Below are 21038 nucleotides of genomic sequence, written 5' to 3'. Positions count from 1 at the left end.
GAACTGTGGATACAGAGGCATCTGGGAAATGGAGGAAATGGGAATTTTCCACTGTACAGAGTTGACGCCTCTAAACCCCCGTGTTGCTCCAGGGTCAACTGTGGTCTATTTTTGTTCTCATGGAGTACATGTATATCCATGGGTACTAGATTCTGATTCAGAAAATATATAAAAGAAATTTACAAGTCAAGTTTAAAAGCATAAATGAGCCACTGACCAAGAGACTTTGCTGCCTTGCTTTCCTCTTCAGTTTTCAAAGAAGACAGACTTCTCAAGTCCCTCCTAACGGTTCACTGTCTGGTTTATAATATTTGAAGTGCTTGTTGGGTTCTACATTTGTATTAGCAATTGTCTTTTTAAAATATAAACTTTCAGTTAATTAAAAAAACTTTCAAAATACATTTATTTTTATCTTGAAAATAATGTGTTCATCACTGAAAATTTAGAATGTATAGAGAGGAAGGAAAAACAAAACCTCTTACAGACAGCTGCTTGTGTGTACTTTCTTTTTTTTTTTTTTTTTAACGCATTGTTTACTTTGTTTATTTATTTATTTTTGGCTGTGTTGGGTCTTCGTTTCTGTGCGAGGGCTTTCTCTAGTTGTGGCAAGCGGGGGCCACTCTTCATCGCGGTGCGCGGGCCTCTCACTATCGCGGCCTCTCTTGTTGTGGAGCAGAGGCTCCAGACGCGCAGGCTCAGCAGTTGTGGCTCACGGGCCTAGTTGCTCCATGGCATGTGGGATCTTCCCAAACCAGGGCTCGAACCCGTGTCCCCTGCATTGGCAGGCAGATTCTCAACCACTGCGCCACCAGGGAAGCCCTTGTGTGTACTTTCTTAAAACTTTGGTGAACATCTAGTTTTTTAAAGTTATTTTGAAACAGGCTTGGGAAACAGGTAGTGAAGGAAATGCTTCAGACTCAGAAATTCTGATGCATCAAATATATTTTTTGTGGATTATATCCATTGACTATGGTAGTGTTTTATTTTTATTCTGTCCCTTGGAAAATAAGGAAGTGGGATGAAATATTCTTTGGACAACTGGAGTACTTTTATTTTTCTCCAGTTTTATTGAGATATAATTGACATATAACACCGTATAAGTTTGAAGTGTACAACCTAATAATTTGACATATGTGTATATTGTAAAATGATTACCACAATAAGTTTACTTAACATTCATCACCCCACATAGTTATCATTTTTTTTTGTGTGATAAAAACTTTTAAGATCTACTCTCTAAGCAACTTTCAAATATACAATACAATACTGTTAACTATAGTTACTCTACTGTACATTACATCCCCAGAACTCATTTATCTTGTAACTGGAAGTCTATTACTTTTGACTACCTTCACCCATTTACCTTCCCCATCCCCCATCTACTTCTGGCAGCCATCAATCTGTTCTCTGTTTCTATGAGTTTTCTTTTTTTGATTCCATATAAGTGAGATCATACAGAATTTGTCTTTCTCTGTCTGACTTATTCCACTTAGCATAATGCCCTCAAGGTTCATCCATGTGTTTGCAAGTGACAGGATTTTCTTCTCTATTTACCATGGCTGAATAATATTCCATTGTTCTATGTATCTATCTATCTATCTATCTAACTATCTATCTATCCATCCATCATCTATCACATTTTCTTTATCCATTTATCCATCAGTTGTTTCCATGGCTTTGCCATTGTAAACAATGCTGTAATGAATATGGAGGTGTGGATATCTCTTCGAGATAGTGACTTCATTTTGATCAGGAGTACTTTTAAGGTTGTGAATGTGAATCTTATATGGTACTTGTTTTAGTCAATCTTTCCATTCATGTTACTTTCTCTGTGTAATTCTCCATGAATTCCTTACCATCCCCATCCCTGATAGGGAGGGTAATAGAAGGGAAACACATGGATTTTCATGTGTTTCTTGCAGAGGAAGGAAAAAAGGAAGAAAGAAAGAGGAGAAAGAGGATATATTTATTTGCCTTTGTCCTCCTACCTACCTCCTGTCTCTGTCCTCTGAAATGGGAAGGGAGGTGGGTATGGCCAATGAGAAAATATCAAAGATTTTTCTATTCCCTAAGATATCTAGAAAAGATTTCCTTCAAATAGTGACATTCTCTTGTGTATAGGCCAGTGCACACATCCATTCATATAAAGGGATAGTAAAAAGAGAGTACCCAGGAGCTGATAGGAAGTTCTCAATGTCCCTGTGTATAGGCATTTGGCCCAAACTGAAAATCTGGTTTGACATTTTTAAGGTCCATTTGGATACTTGGTTGTAGGCATTGCAAACTAAAAGTTTATACATACGAATCCTTAGACGAAGTATCTCCAGATTTACTTAGGGTGATTGTAAGTAAAAGGGGAAAAGGAATCCAACCTGGTATCAACAATCTTGCCAGTTCATTATCTCATCTACAGAACCTAGGGTAGAGAGAGATAATAGAAAATAGGTAGGAAACACTTCCTGACTACTAACTGATGTTTTGTGCCTTTCTTACCCTGAATTGAATGCATTTCAGAAGGTTGAACTGGTTTGCATACATTTTGAGATATTCCAGGAATACAGAATTTTTTTTTTTTAATAATTTGTTTCTTTGAATTCTTTTTTTTTTTTTAACATCTTTATTGGAGGAATACAGAATTTGACACATAGTTTGGATAATCTTCTGGGAATGGAAAGTCTGGGTAACAAGACATCTCCTTGCAGCTGTTGGAAACCATGGACTTGTAGAGGCTGGCTCTGCCTTCTTCAACATGTTCCTGTACAAACAGTGCATGCACATGAGTGTGTATGCATGTGTGCATGTGCATGCACACACATGAAATGGATGTTAATTTTTAGACGTTGAACCATACAATTTACGTATGCTACCTGCTACTTTCTAATGGAATTCGCTATCCTGCACTTACTTGAAAGATGATGAATATTGGACCCCACTATGAATATCATGATCAGAATTACAGTTTCATTTATTGCATGCTAACAAACCTAGGATAAACTCACCTGTCCAGACTCACACAGTATCACTGCAAAATACAGGAGAATATGGAAATACACCAGAGCCAGGAAGTAGTATCTAGATGATGAACGATTGCTTTGGTTTCATGAGGTATTGTTGAAAGGATTATGGAGAAAGGGGGTTCAGATTTTGAAGGATTTTGTGTCTGAAGTTAAGGAATTTTAATTTCATAGAAATTCATGGAAGTGATTCATATTAAATTTTGAAAAGATAATTCTGGTTCTACAAAAGATAACTTAGAGGGATCTGGAAAGGAAGGAAATGAGGCTAGTTAAGAACCTGAAACACAAATCCATGCGATTGCCAATGAGGGCCAGAGCAAAGGCAGTGGCAGTTGAAAATGAGAGACATGGGATTTGTTAGGTAGCAGAAAGGTAGAATACATAGGATTGTGAAATTGTTTGGATTTAAGGTTTGGGAGAGGAAGCAGGTCAAAGGTTTCCAGATTGGACAACTGTGAGCATGGCAAAACACTAAACAATTTCCCACTCCAGTTTTGACTTGGGTAACTAGCAAATAGCAACATCTCAGACAACTACTACAAGGTTGAGTAGTGGGCAGTTTTAATTATTCATTTAGGTATGTACATTGCCTCTGTCTTTTAGATGTATTATAAAGAATTGTTCTAATTTCAGTAGGAAAGTCCTTAGTATTTTAATATTGTTTACCATCTTGTATATGTATAGTTCTTTTTTCCTGTGAAACAAAAATTATTTTACTTGTGTGAACAAGTAGAAATGTGAACATAAACCTCACATATGGAGAGGACTTACTTTGTTCCCTCAAAAGGTTTGAGTCTAGATCTGCATGAAATATGTAGTGATAACAGAAAATAAAATTATAAACATACCTTTGTAGCTTGAATTAATGATACCGATCTCATCAACTGATGAGTTCACCTTATCTTGCTTATTTGTGACTCCACATCTGACAGTCCCATTTATCCAGAATAAATCTAGAAAACTGGAATCTAAATGGCTTCTGAGAAAGATGACTATTTAAATCCTGATCTTTCATTCTGTAGGAAGATCTAAAGCAGTGCTACTCAAAGATGTAGGGACTTCCCTGGTGGTGCGGTGGTTAAGACTCTGAGCTCTCCATGCAGGGGGCCCCTGTTTGATCCCTGGTCAGGGAACTAGATCCCACATGCATGCCACAACTACAACTAAGAGTTCGCATGTCTCAACTAAGACCCGGCACAACCAAATTAAAAAAAAAATTAAAAAAAATGAAGAAACAAAGATGTAGTCAGCAGAGCCAGACTGATATGAACTTTTTATTACCAGTCTATGACAATATAAGTACAGAAGGTGAGAGTAAGCATCTCGAAACTTTTATAGCAATAATTTGACATTGCTCAGTATCCAGGCATGTGGACTCCTTCGTGATGAACGGGACATAGATCAGTCTTGGTTTTGTCTAAGTCACGTGATGAGTTGTGTGGGATTTGAACTGAGTACTAGTAATGTGGGTAAGACTACATTACAGTGTACGACTTTTTTTTAATTAATTTTAAAAAATTTATTTATTTATTTATTTATTTATTTTCGGCTGTGTGGGTCTTCGTTGCTGCGTGTGGGCTTTCTCTAGTTGCGGTGAGCAGGGGCTACTCTTCGTTGCGGTGCGCAGGCTTCTTACTGTGGTGGTTTCTCTCGTTGCGGAGCACAGGCTCTAGGCGCTTGGGCTTCAGTAGTTGTGGCACATGGGCTCAGTAGTTGTGGCTCGCGGGCTCCAGAGCGCAGGGTCAGCAGTTGTGACGCACGGGCTTAGTTGCTCCACGGCATGTGGGATCTTCCCGGACCAGGGCTCGAACCCGTGTCCCCTGCATTGGCAGGCGGATTCTTAACCACTGCGCCACCAGGGAAGTCCCCAATGTGTAACATTTTAAGGTTAGTTTGAAAACTGTTTTCCAAAAGTGCATAAAAGCTATAATTATTTTCTTTCATTGAAAGATAATTGATATTTGCTTATAATTTTACAGAATAAATGATCAGAACTGACTACTGATAAAGGACTGAAGTTAAATTTTAAAAATACAGCACTACTTGCTTCATTCTGGATAGCAGTTAAAAAAATGAATATCCTGAGCTTGCTGAGGTTTCTTTAAAATCTTTTCTTCCATTCCATTCTTATATTCTGTGGGCCTCATTTCTCTACTATGGGTGTTGTTAAGCAAAATTTAGAAACAGTTTAGATATATGTTATCTCTTGGGAGAAGTGCTCTCATCCATTCAGCCCAGATTAGATAAAATGACAAACAAGAAGCAAGCTTAATTATCACATTATAAACCTTAAGTATTAATATGTACAATGTGTAGTGAAAGTGTGCCTACAGGTGTTTAATGTGGAGAACTGGTATTTCACACATATGGTTTTGTTTAGCAAAAAGTTACAAGTGTAATAGAGATTCTCTATAGTATTTGCCTTGTGCACACTTTCAAAGGAGTTTGAATTTATGTTTTGACATTTTCCTTTGTTTCATTTTCACCTTTCTAATAGTTCATTTTATTATATTTTACAAATATGATTGTCTATAATTTCTTGGAAATTAAAACAAACCTGATTCTTCTCCACAGTTTGAGAAGCATAGCTCTCTAGATTTGTGCTTCTAAATCTTGTTAAGAATTGCTTGGGGTGTATCAATTTACATTCCCACCAACAGTGCAAGAGGGTTCCCTTTCCTCCACACCCTCTCCAGCATTTATTGTTTCTAGATTTTTTGATGATGGCCATTCTGACCGGTGTGAGATGATATCTCATTGTAGTTTTGATTTGCATTTCTCTAATGATTAATGATGTTGAGCATTCTTTCATGTGTCTGTTGGCAATCTGTATATCTTCTTTGGAGAAATGTCTATATAGGTCTTCTGCCCATTTTTGGATTGGGTTGTTTGTTTTTTTGTTATTGAGCTGCATGAGCTGCTTGTAAATCTTGGAGATTAATCCTTTGTCAGTTGCTTCATTTGCAAATCTGTTGGTGGGAATGTAAATTGATACAGCCACTATGGAGAACAGTATGGAGGTTCCTTAAAAAACTAAAAATAGAACTACCATACGACCCAGCAATCCCACTACTGGGCATATGCCCTGAGAAAACCATAATTCCAAAAGAGTCATGTACCACAATGTTCATTACAGCTCTGTTTACAATAGCCAGGACAAGGAAGCAACCTAAATGTCCATCATCAGATGAATGGATAAAGAAGATGTGGCACATATATACAATGGAATATTACTCGGCCATAAAAAGAAACGAAATGGAGGTATTTGTAGTGAGGTGGATGGAGTTAGAGTCTGTCATACAGAGTGAAGTAAGTCAGAAAGAGAAAAACAAATACAGTATGCTAACACATATATATGGAATCTAAGGGGAAAAAAAAAGTTCATGAAGAACCTAGTGGCAAGACGGGAATAAAGACACAGACCTACTAGAGAATGGACTTGAGGATATGGGGAGGGGGAAGGGTAAGCTGTGACAAAGTGAGAGAGTGGCATGGACATATATACACTACCAGACGTAAAATAGATAGCTAGTGGGAAGCAACCGCATAGCACAGGGAGATCAGCTGGGTGCTTTGTGACCACCTAGATGGGTAGGATAGGGAGGGTGGGAGGGAGGGAGATGCAAGAGGGAAGAGATATGGGAACATATGTATATGTATAACTGATTCACTTTGTTATAAAGCAGAAACTAACACACCATTGTAAAGCAATTATACTCCAATAAAGATGTTAAAAAAAAAAAAAAGAATTGCTTGGGGAATCTTATTAACACGTAGATGCTGACTTAGTGGGTCTGGGTGAGCCTGAGACTCTGTATTTCTCACAAGCTCCCATGCAGATGCTGCTGGGTCACGGACCACGCTTTAAGTAACAAGACTTTAGAGCTGTCTTGCCCGATAGGAATGTGATGCAGGCCACACATGCACTTTAAAAATTTCCAACAGCCACATTAAAAAAGATAAAAAGGAACAGATGAAATTAATTTTAATGGTATATTTTATTTTACTCAATATATCCAAAATTTTATAATTTCAACATGTAATCAATATAAAAATTATTAATGAAGTATTAAAACTTTTTTCTCATATTAAGTCTTCTAAATCTAGTATATATTTTACACATCTGAATCCAAATGCTAAATTTTCACTTGAAAAAGTGGATTTACATACCCAGATTGTTAACAAATACACTTAAAAATTCTCCAATAACTGAATTGAGTATTGGTTTTAAAATTAAAATGAATTAAAACTAAATTAAATAAAAAATTCAGTTCCTTAGTCGTATCAACTGCATTCCACAGTTACATGTGGCTGGTGGCTACCTTATTGGGCAGCACAGATTTAGAACATCCTTAAACTTGAAGCCAGGTATTAGAACTAAATTTAGTGCTGGTTTGGTGTAGTTAAGAGTGATCAAGTTTCCTCTGGGTTATAGGAAAAAGATAATGGGAATAGCTCTAAAGAGCTGTAATATTGAGAAGTGAGAGCAAACAGAAGGGGAAGAAACTATAGTAAAAGGAGAAAAACATCAGTTATAAACATTCTGGGGTCAGTTTGTGTATGACCAAAGCTCCCTCACTTTTCTCTGGCACCTGAGAGCATCACATTGTAAATAATACTTTGTTAAAAGCGCCAATTTCTAGTTAACAACAATAAAAGGCTCAATTTGGAATACATACTGTCAAAAGGGGGGTAGAGATGTGCATAATATCATGTTGTAAAGATTTCCATAAACGTAGTTCAAAAAAATTTAAAACATTTTATAATGGCATGTTTAAAAATCAAAGAGTAGTAGAGACTCATTGGAATTGGATAAGTCAGGGAACCATGGGGACCTTAAAACAAATGAACCCACAAACAAAAATAGAAAAAAAAAAACCAACTCTGCTGCGCAAAATTTTGGAAAATAATTGTAAAGGCAGGAAGAAGAAAACCTTCCAGGAAACACTGAAGCCTAATGTGAAGTAATGCATCACAGATGCCAGCTGAGGAGAAACTGTAGCTTAGTATGGAAACCTGACCTTAGGATGGAATCCAACACCACTTTGCTCTGTCTCTCTTTCCTCCCACTGATTGTTTCTCCTGGTAAAATATAAGGTCTGGAGTGTTTCAGATATATACAGAGAGTACGAGTCCATGCCACTTCTGAATGGGGTTTGCAGGTCCTGAGCCCTCCCCTCCAGTGTTTGCCTCAGTGAACAAACTGCCCCAGTGATTCTCAGGCCCTGCTGGGACCCCCGGCTGCAGGCACTCTTGGCATTGTCTCTGTTGTGTGCCAATTGCCCTCTGTGTGGCACTCTGTATGTGGAAGCACATTTTTCCTGAGAATTGATAGGGGCACTTAGGGGAAAGATTTTTGTCTTGAAGGTAGAACTGAATGAGAGGGGAAGGGAGATGGATTGTACAGAGGGGAAAAATAATAAAGGCAAGAATGGAGGGGTTTCTGGCTTCCTGGTCCACTGGGTCCTGCAGTACAATGGGAAAGACATCATATTCACTAGAATACTTCATGCGATTCCATGGACAGTCCAGGATTTGCCTGCCCTTATTCCTGAGCTGTGGCACAGACTCTGGAAATGCGTGGAGTATAGTTCTTGTCAGCACAGACCACGGAGTCAGACAGCCTGGGTTCATATTCAAGCTCTACATTTTTAGCTGGGTGACCTTGGGAATTTTCTTAACCTCTCTGTGTCTCAGTTCCCTCTTCTATAAATAGGAATAACAATACTACATATCCCCTAGGATAAAACGAAATGATAGTTCTAATGCATTTAGAACAGTGCCTGGTAAGCTCTCAAAAAATGTTAACTGTTGTTTTTTTTTTTTTTTTTAATTTTTATTTATTTATTTATTTATTTATGGCTGTGTTGGGTCTTCGTTTCTGTGCGAGGGCTTTCTCCAGTTGCAGCAAGCGGGGGCCACTCTTCATCGCGGTGTGCGGGCCTCTCACTGTCGTGGCCTCTCTTGTTGCGGAGCACAGGCTCCAGACGCGCAGGCTCAGTAATTGTGGCTCACAGGCCTAGTTGCTCCATGGCATGTGGGATCTTCCCAGACCAGGGCTCGAACCCGTGTCCCCTGCATTAGCAGGCAGATTCTCAACCACTGCGCCACCAGGGAAGCCCCAAAATGTTAACTGTTATTTGTAATATTCTTCTTCTACAATTACCGTGGAAATTTACTTTCTCAAGCTTTGTGTCCTCCAGAGAGGATTATAGGCAATGGGAAGAAACCTTTGTCAGGTCAGAGGTTTCTCCTTTCTCATTTAAAAAATAGATATAAAATGATAATAAAAGTCATTCCTGTATAGATACATAGAGACAGTCTCTCAATGCACGACATTCGCAGCTCTTGTTCTTTTTTGTTTTTGGCTGCGTTGGGTCTTCGTTGCTGTGTGCGGGCTTTCTCTAGTTGTGGCGAGTGGGGCTACTTTTCATCGCGGTGTGCAGGCTTCTCATTGCGGTGGCTTCTCTTGTGGAGCCCGGGCTCTAGGCGCGTGGGCTTCAGTAGTTGCAGCACGCAGGGCTTAGTAGTTGTGGCGCACGGGCTTTGTTGCTCCGTGGCATGTGGGATCTTCCCGGACCAGGGCTCAAACCCATGTTCCCTGCATTGGCGGGTGGATTCTTTTTTTTTTTTAAATTAATTAATTAATTAATTAATTTTATTTTTGGCTGTGTTGGGTCTTTGTTGCTGTGTGCGGGCTTTCTCTAGTTGCGGCGAGCGGGGGCTACTCTTTTTTTTTTTTTTTTTTTTTTTTTGTTTTGTTTGTTTTTTTATACTGCAGGCTCTTATTAGGCATCAGTTTTATACACATCAGTGTATACATGTCAATCCCAATCGCCCAATTCAGCACACCACCATCCCCACCCCACCGCAGTTTTCCCCCCTTGGTGTCCATATGTCCATTCTCTACATCTGTGTCTCAACTTCTGCCCTGCAAACTGGCTCATCTGTACCATTTTTCTAGGTTCCGCATACATGCATTAATATACGATATTTGTTTTTCTCTTTCTGACTTACTTCACTCTGTATGACAGTCTCTAGATCCATCCACGTCTCAACAAATGACTCAATTTCGTTCCTTTTTATGGCTGAGTAATATTCCATTGTATATATGTACCACATCTTCTTTATCCATTTGTCTGTTGATGGGCATTTAGGTTGCTTCCATGACCTGGCTATTGTAAATAGTGCTGCAATGAACATTCGGGTGCATGTGTCTTTTTGAATTACGGTTTTCTCTGGGTATATGCCCAGTAGTGGGATTGCTGGGTCATATGGTAATTCTATTTTTAGTTTTTTAAGGAACCTCCATATTGTTCTCCATAGTGGCTGTATCAATTTACATTCCCACCAACAGTGCAAGAGGGTTCCCTTTTCACCACACCCTCTCCAGCATTTGTTGTTTGTAGATTTTCTGATGATGCCCATTCTAACAGGAGTGAGGTGATACCTCATTGTAGTTTTGATTTGCATTTCTCTAATAATTAGTGATGTTGAGCATCTTTTCATGTGCTTCGTGGCCGTCTGTATGTCTTCTTTGGAGAAATGTCTATTTAGGTCTTCTGCCCATTTTTGGATTGGGGTGTTTGTTTCTTTGATATTGAGCTGAATGAGCTGTTTATATATTTTGGAGATTAATCCTTTGTCCGTTGATTCATTTGCAAATATTTTCTCCCATTCTGAGGGTTGTCTTTTCGTCTTGTTTATGGTTTCCTTTGCTGTGCAAAAGCTTTGAAGTTTCATTAGGTCCCACTTGTTTATTTTTGTTTTTATTTCCATTACTCTAGGAGGTGGATCAAAAAAGATCTTGCTGTGATGTATGTCAAAGAGTGTTCTTCCTATGTTTTCCTCTAAGAGTTTTATAGTGTCCAGTCTTATATTTAGGTCTCTAATCCATTTTGAGTTTATTTTTGTGTATGGTGTTAGGGAGTATTCTAATTTCATTCTTTTACATGTAGCTGTCCAGTTTTCCCAGCACCACTTATTGAAGAGACTGTCTTTTCTCCATTGTATATCTTTGCCTCCTTTGTCATAGATTAGTTGACCATAGGTGCGTGGGTTTATCTCTGGGCTTTCTATCTTGTTCCATTGATCTATGTTTCTGTTTTTGTGCCAGTACCATATTGTCTTGATTACTGTAGCTTTGTAGTATAGTCTGAAGTCAGGGAGTCTGATTCCTCCAGCTCCATTTTTTTGCCTCAAGACTGCTTTGCCTATTCGGGGTCTTTTGTGTCTCCATACAAATTTTAAGATGATTTGTTCTAGCTCCGTAAAAAATGCCATTGGTAATTTGATAGGGATTGCATTGAATCTGTAGATTGCTTTGGGTAGTATACTCATTTTCACAATGTTGATTCTTCCAATCCAAGAACATGGTATATCTCTCCATCTGTTGGTATCATCTTTAATTTCTTTCATCAGTGTCTTATAGTTTTCTGCCTACAGGTCTTTTGTCTCCCTAGGTAGGTTTATTCCTAGGTATTTTATTCTTTTTGTTGCAATGGTAAATGGGAGTGTTTCCATAATTTCTCTTTCAGATTTTTCATCATTAGTGTATAGGAATGCAAGAGATTTCTGTGCATTAATTTTGTATCCTGCAACTTTACCATATTCATTAATTAGCTCTAGCAGTTTTCTGGTGGCAGTTTTAGGATTCTCTATGTATAGTATCATGTCATCCGCAAACAGTGACAGTTTTACTTCTTCTTTTCCAATTTGTATTCCTTTTATTTCTTTTTCTTCTCTGATTGCCGTGGCTAGGACTTCCAAAACTATGTTGAATAATAGTGGTGAGAGTGGACATCCTTGTCTCGTTCCTGATCTTAGAGGAAATGCTTTCAGTTTTTCACCATTGAGAATGATGTTTGCTGTGGGTTTGTCATATATGGCCTTTATTATGTTGAGGTAGGTTCCCTCTATGCCCACTTTCTGGAGAGTTTTTATCAGAAATGGGTGTTGAATTTTGTCAAAAGCTTTTTCTGCATCTATTGAGATGATCATATGGTTTTTATTCTTCAGTTTGTTAATATGGTGTATCACATTGATTGATTTGCGTATATTGAAGAATCCTTGCATCCCTGGGATAAATCCCACTTGATCGTGGTGTATGATCCTTTTAATGTGTTGTTGGATTCTGTTTGCTAGTATTTTGTTGAGGATTTTTGCATCTATATTCATCAGTGATATTGGTCTGTAATTTTCTTTTTTTGTAGTGTCTTTGTCTGGTTTTGGTATCAGGGTGATGGTGGCCTCATAGAATGAGTTTGGGAGTGTTCCTTCCTCTGCAATTTTTTGGAAGAGTTTGAGAAGGATGGGTGTTAGCTCTTCTCTAAATGTTTGATAGAATTCACCTGTGAAGCCATCTGGTCCTGGACTTTTGTTTGTTGGAAGATTTTTAATCACAGTTTCAATTTCATTACTTGTGATTGGTCTGTTCATATTTTCTATTTCTTCCTGGTTCAGTCTTGGAAGGTTGTACCTTTCTAAGAATTTGTCCATTTCTTCCAGGTTGTCCATTTTATTGGCATAAAGTTGCTTGTAGTAGTCTCTTAGGATGCTTTGTATTTCTGCAGTGTCTGTTGTAACTTCTCCTTTTTCATTTCTGATTTTATTGATTTGAGTCCTCTCCCTCTTTTTCTTGATGAGTCTGGCTAATGGTTTATCAATTTTGTTTATCTTCTCAAAGAACCAACTTTTAGTTTTATTGATCTTTGCTATTGTTTTCTTTGTTTCTATTTCATTTATTTCTGCTCTGATCTTTATGATTTCTTTCCTTCTGCTAACTTTGGGTTTTGTTTGTTCTTCTTTCTCTAGTTTCTTTAAGTGTAAGGTTAGATTGTTTACTTGAGCTTTTTCTTGTTTCTTTAGGTAGGCTTGTATAGCTATAAACTTCCCTCTTAGAACTGCTTTTGCTGCATCCCATAGGTTTTGGGTCGTCGTGTTTTCATTGTCATTTGTCTCTAGGTATTTTTTGATTTCCTCTTTGATTTCTTCAGTGATCTCTTGGTTATTTAGTAACGTATTGTTTAGCCTCCATGTGTTTGTCCTTTTTACGTTTTTTTCCCTGTAATTCATTTCTAATCTCATAGCGTTGTGGTCAGAAAAGATGCTTGATATGATTTCAATTTTCTTAAATTTACTGAGGCTTGATTTGTGACCCAAGATGTGATCTATCTTGGAGAATGTTCCGTGCGCACTTGAGAAGAACGTGTAATCTGCTGTTTTTGGATGGAATGTCCGATATATATCAATTAAATCTATCTGGTCTATTGTGTCATTTAAAGCTTCTGTTTCCTTATTTATTTTCATTTTGGATGATCTGTCCATTGGTGTAAGTGAGGTGTTAAAGTCCCCCACTATTATTGTGTTACTGTCGATTTCCTCTTTTATAACTGTTAGCAGTTGCCTTATGTATTGAGGTGCTCCTATGTTGGGTGCATATATATTTATAATTGTTATATCTTCTTCTTGGATTGATCCCTGGATCATTATGTAGTGTCCTTCCTTGTCTCTTGTAACATTCTTTAATTTAAAGTCTATTTTATCTGATATGAGTATAGCTACTCCAGCTTTCTTTTGATTTCCATTTGCATGGAATATCTTTTTCCATCCCATCACTTTCAGTCTGTATGTGTCCCTAGGTCTAAAGTGGGTCTCTTGTAGACAGCATATATATGGGTCTTGTTTTTGTATCCATTCAGCCAGTCTATGTCTTTTGGTTGGGGCATTTAATCCATTCACGTTTAAGGTAATTATCGATATGTATGTTCCTATGACCATTTTCTTAATTGTTTTGTGTTTGTTTTTGTAGGTCCTTTTCTTCTCTTGTGTTTCCCACTTAGAGAAGTTCCTTTAGCATTTGTTGTAGAGCTGGTTTGGTGGTGCTGAATTCTCTTAGCTTTTGCTTGTCTGTAAAGCTTTTGATTTCTCCATCAAATCTAAATGAGATCCTTGCCGGGTAGAGTAATCTTGGTTGTAGGTTCTTCCCTTTCATCACTTTAAGTATATCATGCCACTCCCTTCTGGCTTGCAGAGTTTCTGCTGAGAAATCAGCTGTTAACCTTATGGGAGTTCCCTTGTATGTTATTTGTCGTTTTTCCCTTGCTGCTTTCAATAATTTTTCTTTGTCTTTAATTTTTGCCACTTTGATTACTATGTGTCTCGGCGTGTTTCTCCTTGGGTTTATCCTGTATGGGACTCTCTGCGCTTCCTGGACTTGGGTGGCTATTTCCTTTCCCATGTTAGGGAAGTTTTCGACTATAATCTCTTCAAATATTTTCTCTGGTCCTTTCTCTCTCTCTTCTCCTTCTGGGACCCCTATAATGCGAATGTTGTTGCGTTTAATGTTATCCCAGAGGTCTCTTAGGCTGTCTTCATTTCTTTTCATTCTTTTTTCTTTAGTCTGTTCCGCAGCAGTGAATTCCATCATTCTGTCTTCCAGGTCACTTATCCGTTCTTCTGCCTCAGTTATTCTGCTATTGATTCCTTCTAGTGTAGTTTTCATTTCAGTTATTGTATTGGTCATCTCTGTTTGTTTGTTCTTTAATTCTTCTAGGTCTTTGTTAATCATTTCTTGCATCTTCTCAATCTTTGCCTCCATTCTTATTCCAAGGTCCTGGATCATCTTCACTATCATTATTCTGAATTCTTTTTCTGGAAGGTTGCCTATCTCCACTTCATTTAGTTGTTTTTCTGGGGTTTTTTCTTGTTCCTTCATCTGGTACATAGCCCTCTGCCTTTTCATCTTCTCTATCTTTCTGTAACTGTGGTTTTTGGTCCACAGGCTGCAGGATTATAGTTTTTCTTGCTTCTGTTGTCTGCCCTCTGGTGGTTGAGGCTATCTAAGAGGCTTGATGGGAGGCTCTGGTGGTGGGTAGAGCTGACTGTTGCTGTGGCGGTCAGAGCTCAGTAAAACCTTAATCCACTTGACTGTTGATGGGTGGGGCTGGGTTCCCTCCCTGTTGCTGTGGCGGTCAGAGCTCAGTAAAACCTTAATCCACTTGACTGTTGATGGGTGGGGCTGGGTTCCCTCCCTGTTGGCTGTTTTGCCTGAGGCAACCCAACACTGGAGCCTACCCGTGCTCTTTGGTGGGGTTAATGGCAGACTCTGGGAGGGCTCACGCCAAGGAGAACTTCCCAGAACCTCTGCTGCCAGTGTCCTTATCCCCACGGTGAAACAGAGCCACTACTCGCCTCTGCAGGAGACCCCCCAACACCAGCAGGTAGGTCTGGTTCAGTCTCCCCCAGGCTCACTGCTCCTTCCCCTGGGTCCTGATGCACACATTACTTTGTGTGTGCCCTCCAAGAGTGGGGTCTCTGTTTCCCCCAGACCCGTCAAAGTCCTGCAATCCAATTCCCACTAGGCTTCAAAGTCTGATTCTCTAGGAATTCCTCCTCCCGTTGCCTGACCCCCAGGTTGGGAAGCCTGACGTGGGGCTCAGAACCTTTACTCCAGTGGGTGGACTTCTGTGGTATAAGTGTTCGCCAGTCTGTGAGTCACCCACCCAGCAGTTACGGGGTTTGATTTTACTCTGCTTGCGCCCCTCCTACCGTCTCACTGTGGCTTCTCCTCTGTCCTTGGACGTGGGGTATCCTCCTTGGTGAAGTCCAGGGTCTTCCTGTCAATGATGGTCCAGCAGTCAGTTGTGATTCTGGTGCTCTCGCAAGAGGGAGTGACAGCACGTCCTTCTACTCCGCCATCTTGGTTAATCCTGTATGATCCTTTTAATGTGCGGGGGCTACTCTTCATTGCAGTGTGCAGGCTTCTCATTGCAGTGGCTTCTCTTGTTGCGGAGCACGGGCTCTAGGTGCACGGGCTTCAGTAGTTTTGGCACGCAGGCTCAGTAGTTGTGGCTCGCGGGCTCTACAGCGCAGGCTCAGTAGTTGTGGTGCCCGGGTTTCGTTGCTCCGTGGCATGTGGGATCTTCCCAGACCAGGGCTCGAACCCATGTCCCCTGCATTGGCAGGCGGATTCTTAACCACTGTGCCACCAGGGAAGTTCAGCTCTTGCTCTTAAGAACAATTATTTCCTTCTTTTCTTCTCCTTTGAACAGCCGGAACACATTTTACTTTGTCACTTCCTCTCCCTATGGAGAGTCAGACTGTCTACAATCTGTCCACAGTCTGTAGATCTGTTTTCAGATCTGCAGCACAGGGGAGCTGTGGAAACCTCAGAGGAGATTTGAGGAACCCCCAAGAGGTTAGGGGCCTGTCAGGTGTATCCCCTCCAAGATAATATGAATTCAATAAATGTTTGTTTAATATATGAATAAAAGGAAACCTACTAAGATCACTGAACTTTTAGAAATAAGGCTTTTAAGAAGAAGTGAAATGGTGCCCAATTAACAAAACATTTCAGCCCCTGTAAGAATCAGGCTTAATGTGCCTAAAGAAGAAATAGCTGAAGAATTCCTTAGTGATTTAAGCGGGTGAAGTATTACACTTCATCATTTCCCTCACTGAATCTAAAAATATGTGGTGCATAAGGCACATAGTAGGTGCTCAATAAATGTGGAATAAGTGAAAGGATACATGTGCAGAAGAAAAGACCTCGATGTGCATAAGGAAGCACGTCATTCCAGGGAGGGTTATTGCTACAGAGATGTGATGGGTGAAGCAGAATGTGTTTCTATCAGCATAGTATAATTACTTCTAGAGGATGTCAGTGTGGTTCTACATTAAGGCTATTTCTCAAGGCTCCTTCCTATACTAAAATTCTCTAGGAGTAATATTAGTTATGAGTGACAGAACAATTCCTGACATTTTATTTCTTCAAGTATTCCTCTACAGTCGAGATAATCAGCCAATAGCATTACTCTTCTAAGCCTCCTTTTCCTCTCAAGAGCCTGAGAGAGTTGGTTGTGGAACAGATGTTCCACACTTACCTCCTGCTGCCACTTGAGTTGGTGGTCACAGGTGGGTTCTTTATCAATGTATCCCTTTTCCTTTTAAACAATGCCAACCCCTCCCCCCCCCCCCCCCCCAATGAAGGATGGACTTTCTTTTCCATTGCAACCTTTGTCTGCTTCCTCTTAGTTTAAGACTGTGGTCTGGAAGAGGCCAGAGTTATGCCCATGTGAGTATCGAATTAAGTGCAGTAGTTTATAATCTCTGTAATGTTGGGGGCATCTCTCTATTTGTAAATGGAAACCTTCTCCATATGTGTTTTATTGGGTTTCTGCAGTTTGCCTGTCTATTTTTGCATTATGGCCCCTTTCACCCAGAACAGGGACTAAGGATCCCCCTTGTACATTTTCTGGTAAGCACAGCCCTTGCCTGAGCAGACTCTCTAATTCTGCAGGTTTTGAATGGGCCACTTGCTTTGATTGCAGAGACATCTCTAACAATCTTTCGTGGTGTGTGTGTGCGTGCGTGCATGTGTGTGTGTGTGTGTGTATCTGCTGGGGTAGAAGGGGGAAGGGATGTCTCTAGAAAGACCCAGGAGAGTCATAGCATGTTAGAGCTGGAAGTCCCCTTTAAGGTCACTTAGTTTAGAGATTTTCAATCAGGCTTTAGAGGAATCTCAAGGTAGTACAGAGGTGTCTTAAAGAGGCTGCTGTGTCAAGAGAGGGCTGCTGAATGAAGGTGGGGATGGTTTTTCCTGCCTCCCAGGACCCAGTAATTTAGCTTTTATCTATTTTTTAAACTGACTCTGTGTTCTTACTTTACAGATGAGGTAATGGGGACTGAAACAACTTGTTAATTGGGTACCATTTTACTTAGGCTACTGCTGGGTCACCCTCTTTCTCATCCTTTTGATGTCCTATCACGTGCCTCACAAGGGCCTCTAATTTTCTTTTTCCTTCCCCTCCTGTCTCTGAGAAAAGTGTGCCTCTCCACTTTTCCAGGGCTAATCCTTCCACTTGGGCCTGCAATTCCACTTCTTCCTTTTTCTGCCAGGATCTTGTCTCAATTTGGGCTTACATATTCAATCATTTCCTATCATACAGATATTTTCTCTTTACCTGTAAACATATATGGGTCTCGCTATCATGCAAACAAAACAAACACAACAACAACAGAAAGACATCTTAATTCTGCTCATAATCCGTTGCTTTCTAAATTGAGTACGAATCCCTTACCCAAACATTCAGCCACTGTCCTCCCCTTTCATCATTTCTCTTACAAGTTCCACAAACACCAATAAGCTCTTTTTATTTTCCAAGCATGCCCAGTACTTTTTCTTTACGGTTTCCTCCCTGGCATCTCCCATTCAATCTCATTTGCCTGTTGAGATCCTTCAGAGTCCACCACACACCATCTCCTCCATGAAGCCTTTCTTGGCTTCCCTCAAGTGAATGTAATCCTGACCTCACTTAAATACCCATAGCACTGTTTCTGACTTACAAGATCCTGCCCTTTTCCCATCAGACTGACAGCTCCCTAAGGCAGGAAGACTGTTTCTCATTTTTGTGTCCCTCACAGCGCTTTGTGCATAGGTGTTTGACCTGCCCAATCACACAGCCAGTTGGGCACAGCTGTATCTAGAACTCATTTCTCTTGATTCTTACATCAATAGTTTTTTTTTTGTGTGTGTTAATAATTGGGTATCTGTGATTTATATAAGGAGCATTTTTGTCTGGTATGCCAAGGTCTCTGGGCTTACTTTTTGCTTTGATTGAGATTACTTTAACCAAATAACTCTACTCTGGCAGTTTTATCCTGGAAGCTAACCCTCAACCCCAATGGAGTAGTAGTACTTATCTGGAATACTGTGTTAAGAAGGATTCTGAGGCTCATTAGGGGAAGGGTATAGTGTTTGATTAGCAATGTTTTCAATGGGCATGAGAGGCTAGAGTTATGGCATTTGTGTCAGGTTTCTGCTCCCCTTTCGGAATGTATGTGGTTTGAATCATGGGAACAGATGTTCTCTTTTCCCTAGGCCCCTTGGGGAGGTCTCTGTGCATTGATGGTCACATTTGGTGGTTGGATACATTTCAAGATATGCAGTTCTTCTTTATGTGACAAGCTGGTTTATGCTGGGACTAAACTAGGAACCTTGGCCTCTCTGGAGCTTTGATCACTGAATTAAAAAATAATTACTTTATTCCTGTTCCAAGTTCTACCCTTCTATAATAAGGGAATGCTAAGTGTTGCTTTCTCTTAGTCCCTTAGGACTCTGAGGCCAGGATATCTGACACCTTGCTCCTTTTCACTCTTCCTGACTGCTTTCTCCTTAGCACCTTTAAAGCTCACGGGATATGTTCTTGCTCTCCTGAGAAGAAGGGAAATAGGAGGTTTGGGGAGATCTGATGCAAATGACTCCCTGGCTGAGCCGTGGAGCTCACAGGGTTTCAGTGGCCTCCAGCAGGACCCCTGTGGTTTCCCTGGACCCCAGGCCAATCAAGGGTGGTCTTTATAGTTGCCTTTCCTCCTACCTCACCCCTTTTCCCTCTCCAATCCATACTGTAGTCCTGAGAATATTATTATTATTTTTTGCTCAGGCAACAAAAAAGTCTCCAAACTCCTCACATCCTTCACTTCTGATTGTTCTTGACATGGATTGGAATTGCCTGGACAGCAAGACCTTGAGTATAGGACTCACCCTACACTGAGTCTTGTGTCGCTTTGCTTCAGATAGAGCAGAGCTGGAAAAAGAAGCATGTATAAGCAGCTCAGTCTCTCAGGCAGAGGCAGAAATTCCTGTGCTGTGTTTATACCTTTGCCCCCAACACTGGAGACTCGTGCTTCTGACCCCCAGGTTCTGCTCCTGCCCTGCGTGTCCTGAGCTTTCCTGGCTTGTCCCAGCCACTCCATCCTCTTCTACCCTTCGTAGGCATCTTTATTCCTCTTGGCCCCGGATGAAGTTTGCAAGGTGGCTGATGCACCTCCCACCCAAATTCAGGCTATTCCCTGCTTCTTTCTTTTTAAAAAATCATTTTCAATGGCCCTTTCTGTCTCCCTGTTCAGCAGATGTTTCTGGCGCCTATGGGCGCCAGCCCTTGTGGAAGAAATTCAATCTCTTTTTGCACCAGTCCAGCCCTTTTCCAACAGGCACACAACAAAGCTGTCGAAGCCCCACTTACGGTGAATCTCCACAGCCCCCCAAGGTCGTCGCTCCTCTCGAAGCAGGTGGGCTCTAGTCCTTCCTCCAGATAGCACTTGATGGGGGCCAGGCCACTGACCCCAGCTCCCACAGTTGCAACTCGCTTGGCCGTGCTCTCCTGCGTGGGGACAATGAAGCAGAACCTTTTATTCACAAGTGAAAGCCCCACCCCATCCTTGGCTGCTCTAGCAGATTAGGAAAAAGAATTTGAACGATTAAGGGATTTGCTCCATTCGAATCCTCTGTAGCTGGTCTCTGGTGTTGTGAATGTGAGAAGAGAAATGTTCAGGTCACTGGTTTAACCCCGTGCTTGGTATGTTCCCACCCCCTCACTCGGAGCTGGTTCTAAACTATAGTACAACTGTTGTCAAGACTGTAGCTTTTGGCAGAGTGGCTGAAATCGGATCCTTTAGTGGAAGGAGTTTTGCATTCTGGACTGTGCTGCTACCTCTAGCCTCCCTCCACTACCCGTAGAGTGGAATAGAGCAGCAGACCAGAAATGATCACCTTGTCAAACATGGTGTTTCGTAAACATAGGAAGCTGAAGCTCAGATTGGTGTAGTGATGGGACACAAGGCCGCACAGCAGCTGGTGGAGCGGAGTTGGGATGAAGAGCCAAGACACTGCGGCCCCCACAGGGGCTGTGCAGCACTGCCCTGGGCCAGTCGCAGCCCCTAGCATCCTGCCAGGGCTCCGGCTCAGCTGTCCATCCTTCTACCTGCTGCCAGTGGATGGTCACCAGTGGAAGAGAGAGGGTGTGTGGTGGAAAGGTAGGCATGGAGAATCACCCCTCCTCTCTCCATTGGATCCTGATTCACTTCTAGGAAACCACTGTGTCATCACTGGCACACGTGGAGGATTGTCTGCTCCTGGCCATGAGTTCACATGAACTTGTAAGAATGCGGAGAGGCAATATAGTGTGTTGGTTAAGCAACCAGACTCTGGACCAGATTCCCTGGGTTAAAGCTCAGTTCTGT

At 40.8% G+C, this 21038-nt stretch overlaps 1 protein-coding gene across 1 annotated transcript in view; it reads right to left on the bottom strand.

The window, feature by feature from the left end:
- FMO1 (flavin containing dimethylaniline monoxygenase 1) overlaps positions 1–20742 on the bottom strand; it is a 33769-nt gene extending 13027 nt beyond the window's left edge. The window contains 4 exon segments of the mRNA XM_059929803.1: positions 2494–2587; positions 2643–2755; positions 20042–20179; positions 20569–20742. Of these exon segments, the coding sequence (XP_059785786.1) occupies positions 2494–2587; positions 2643–2755; positions 20042–20179; positions 20569–20742 (519 nt within the window).
- Between the last annotated feature and the right edge of the window lie 296 nt (positions 20743–21038).

Source organism: Balaenoptera ricei, chromosome 1 (genome assembly GCF_028023285.1).
Source record: "Balaenoptera ricei isolate mBalRic1 chromosome 1, mBalRic1.hap2, whole genome shotgun sequence".
Lineage (NCBI taxonomy): Eukaryota > Metazoa > Chordata > Mammalia > Artiodactyla > Balaenopteridae > Balaenoptera > Balaenoptera ricei.
This window is presented reverse-complemented; position numbering and strand designations above follow the sequence as displayed.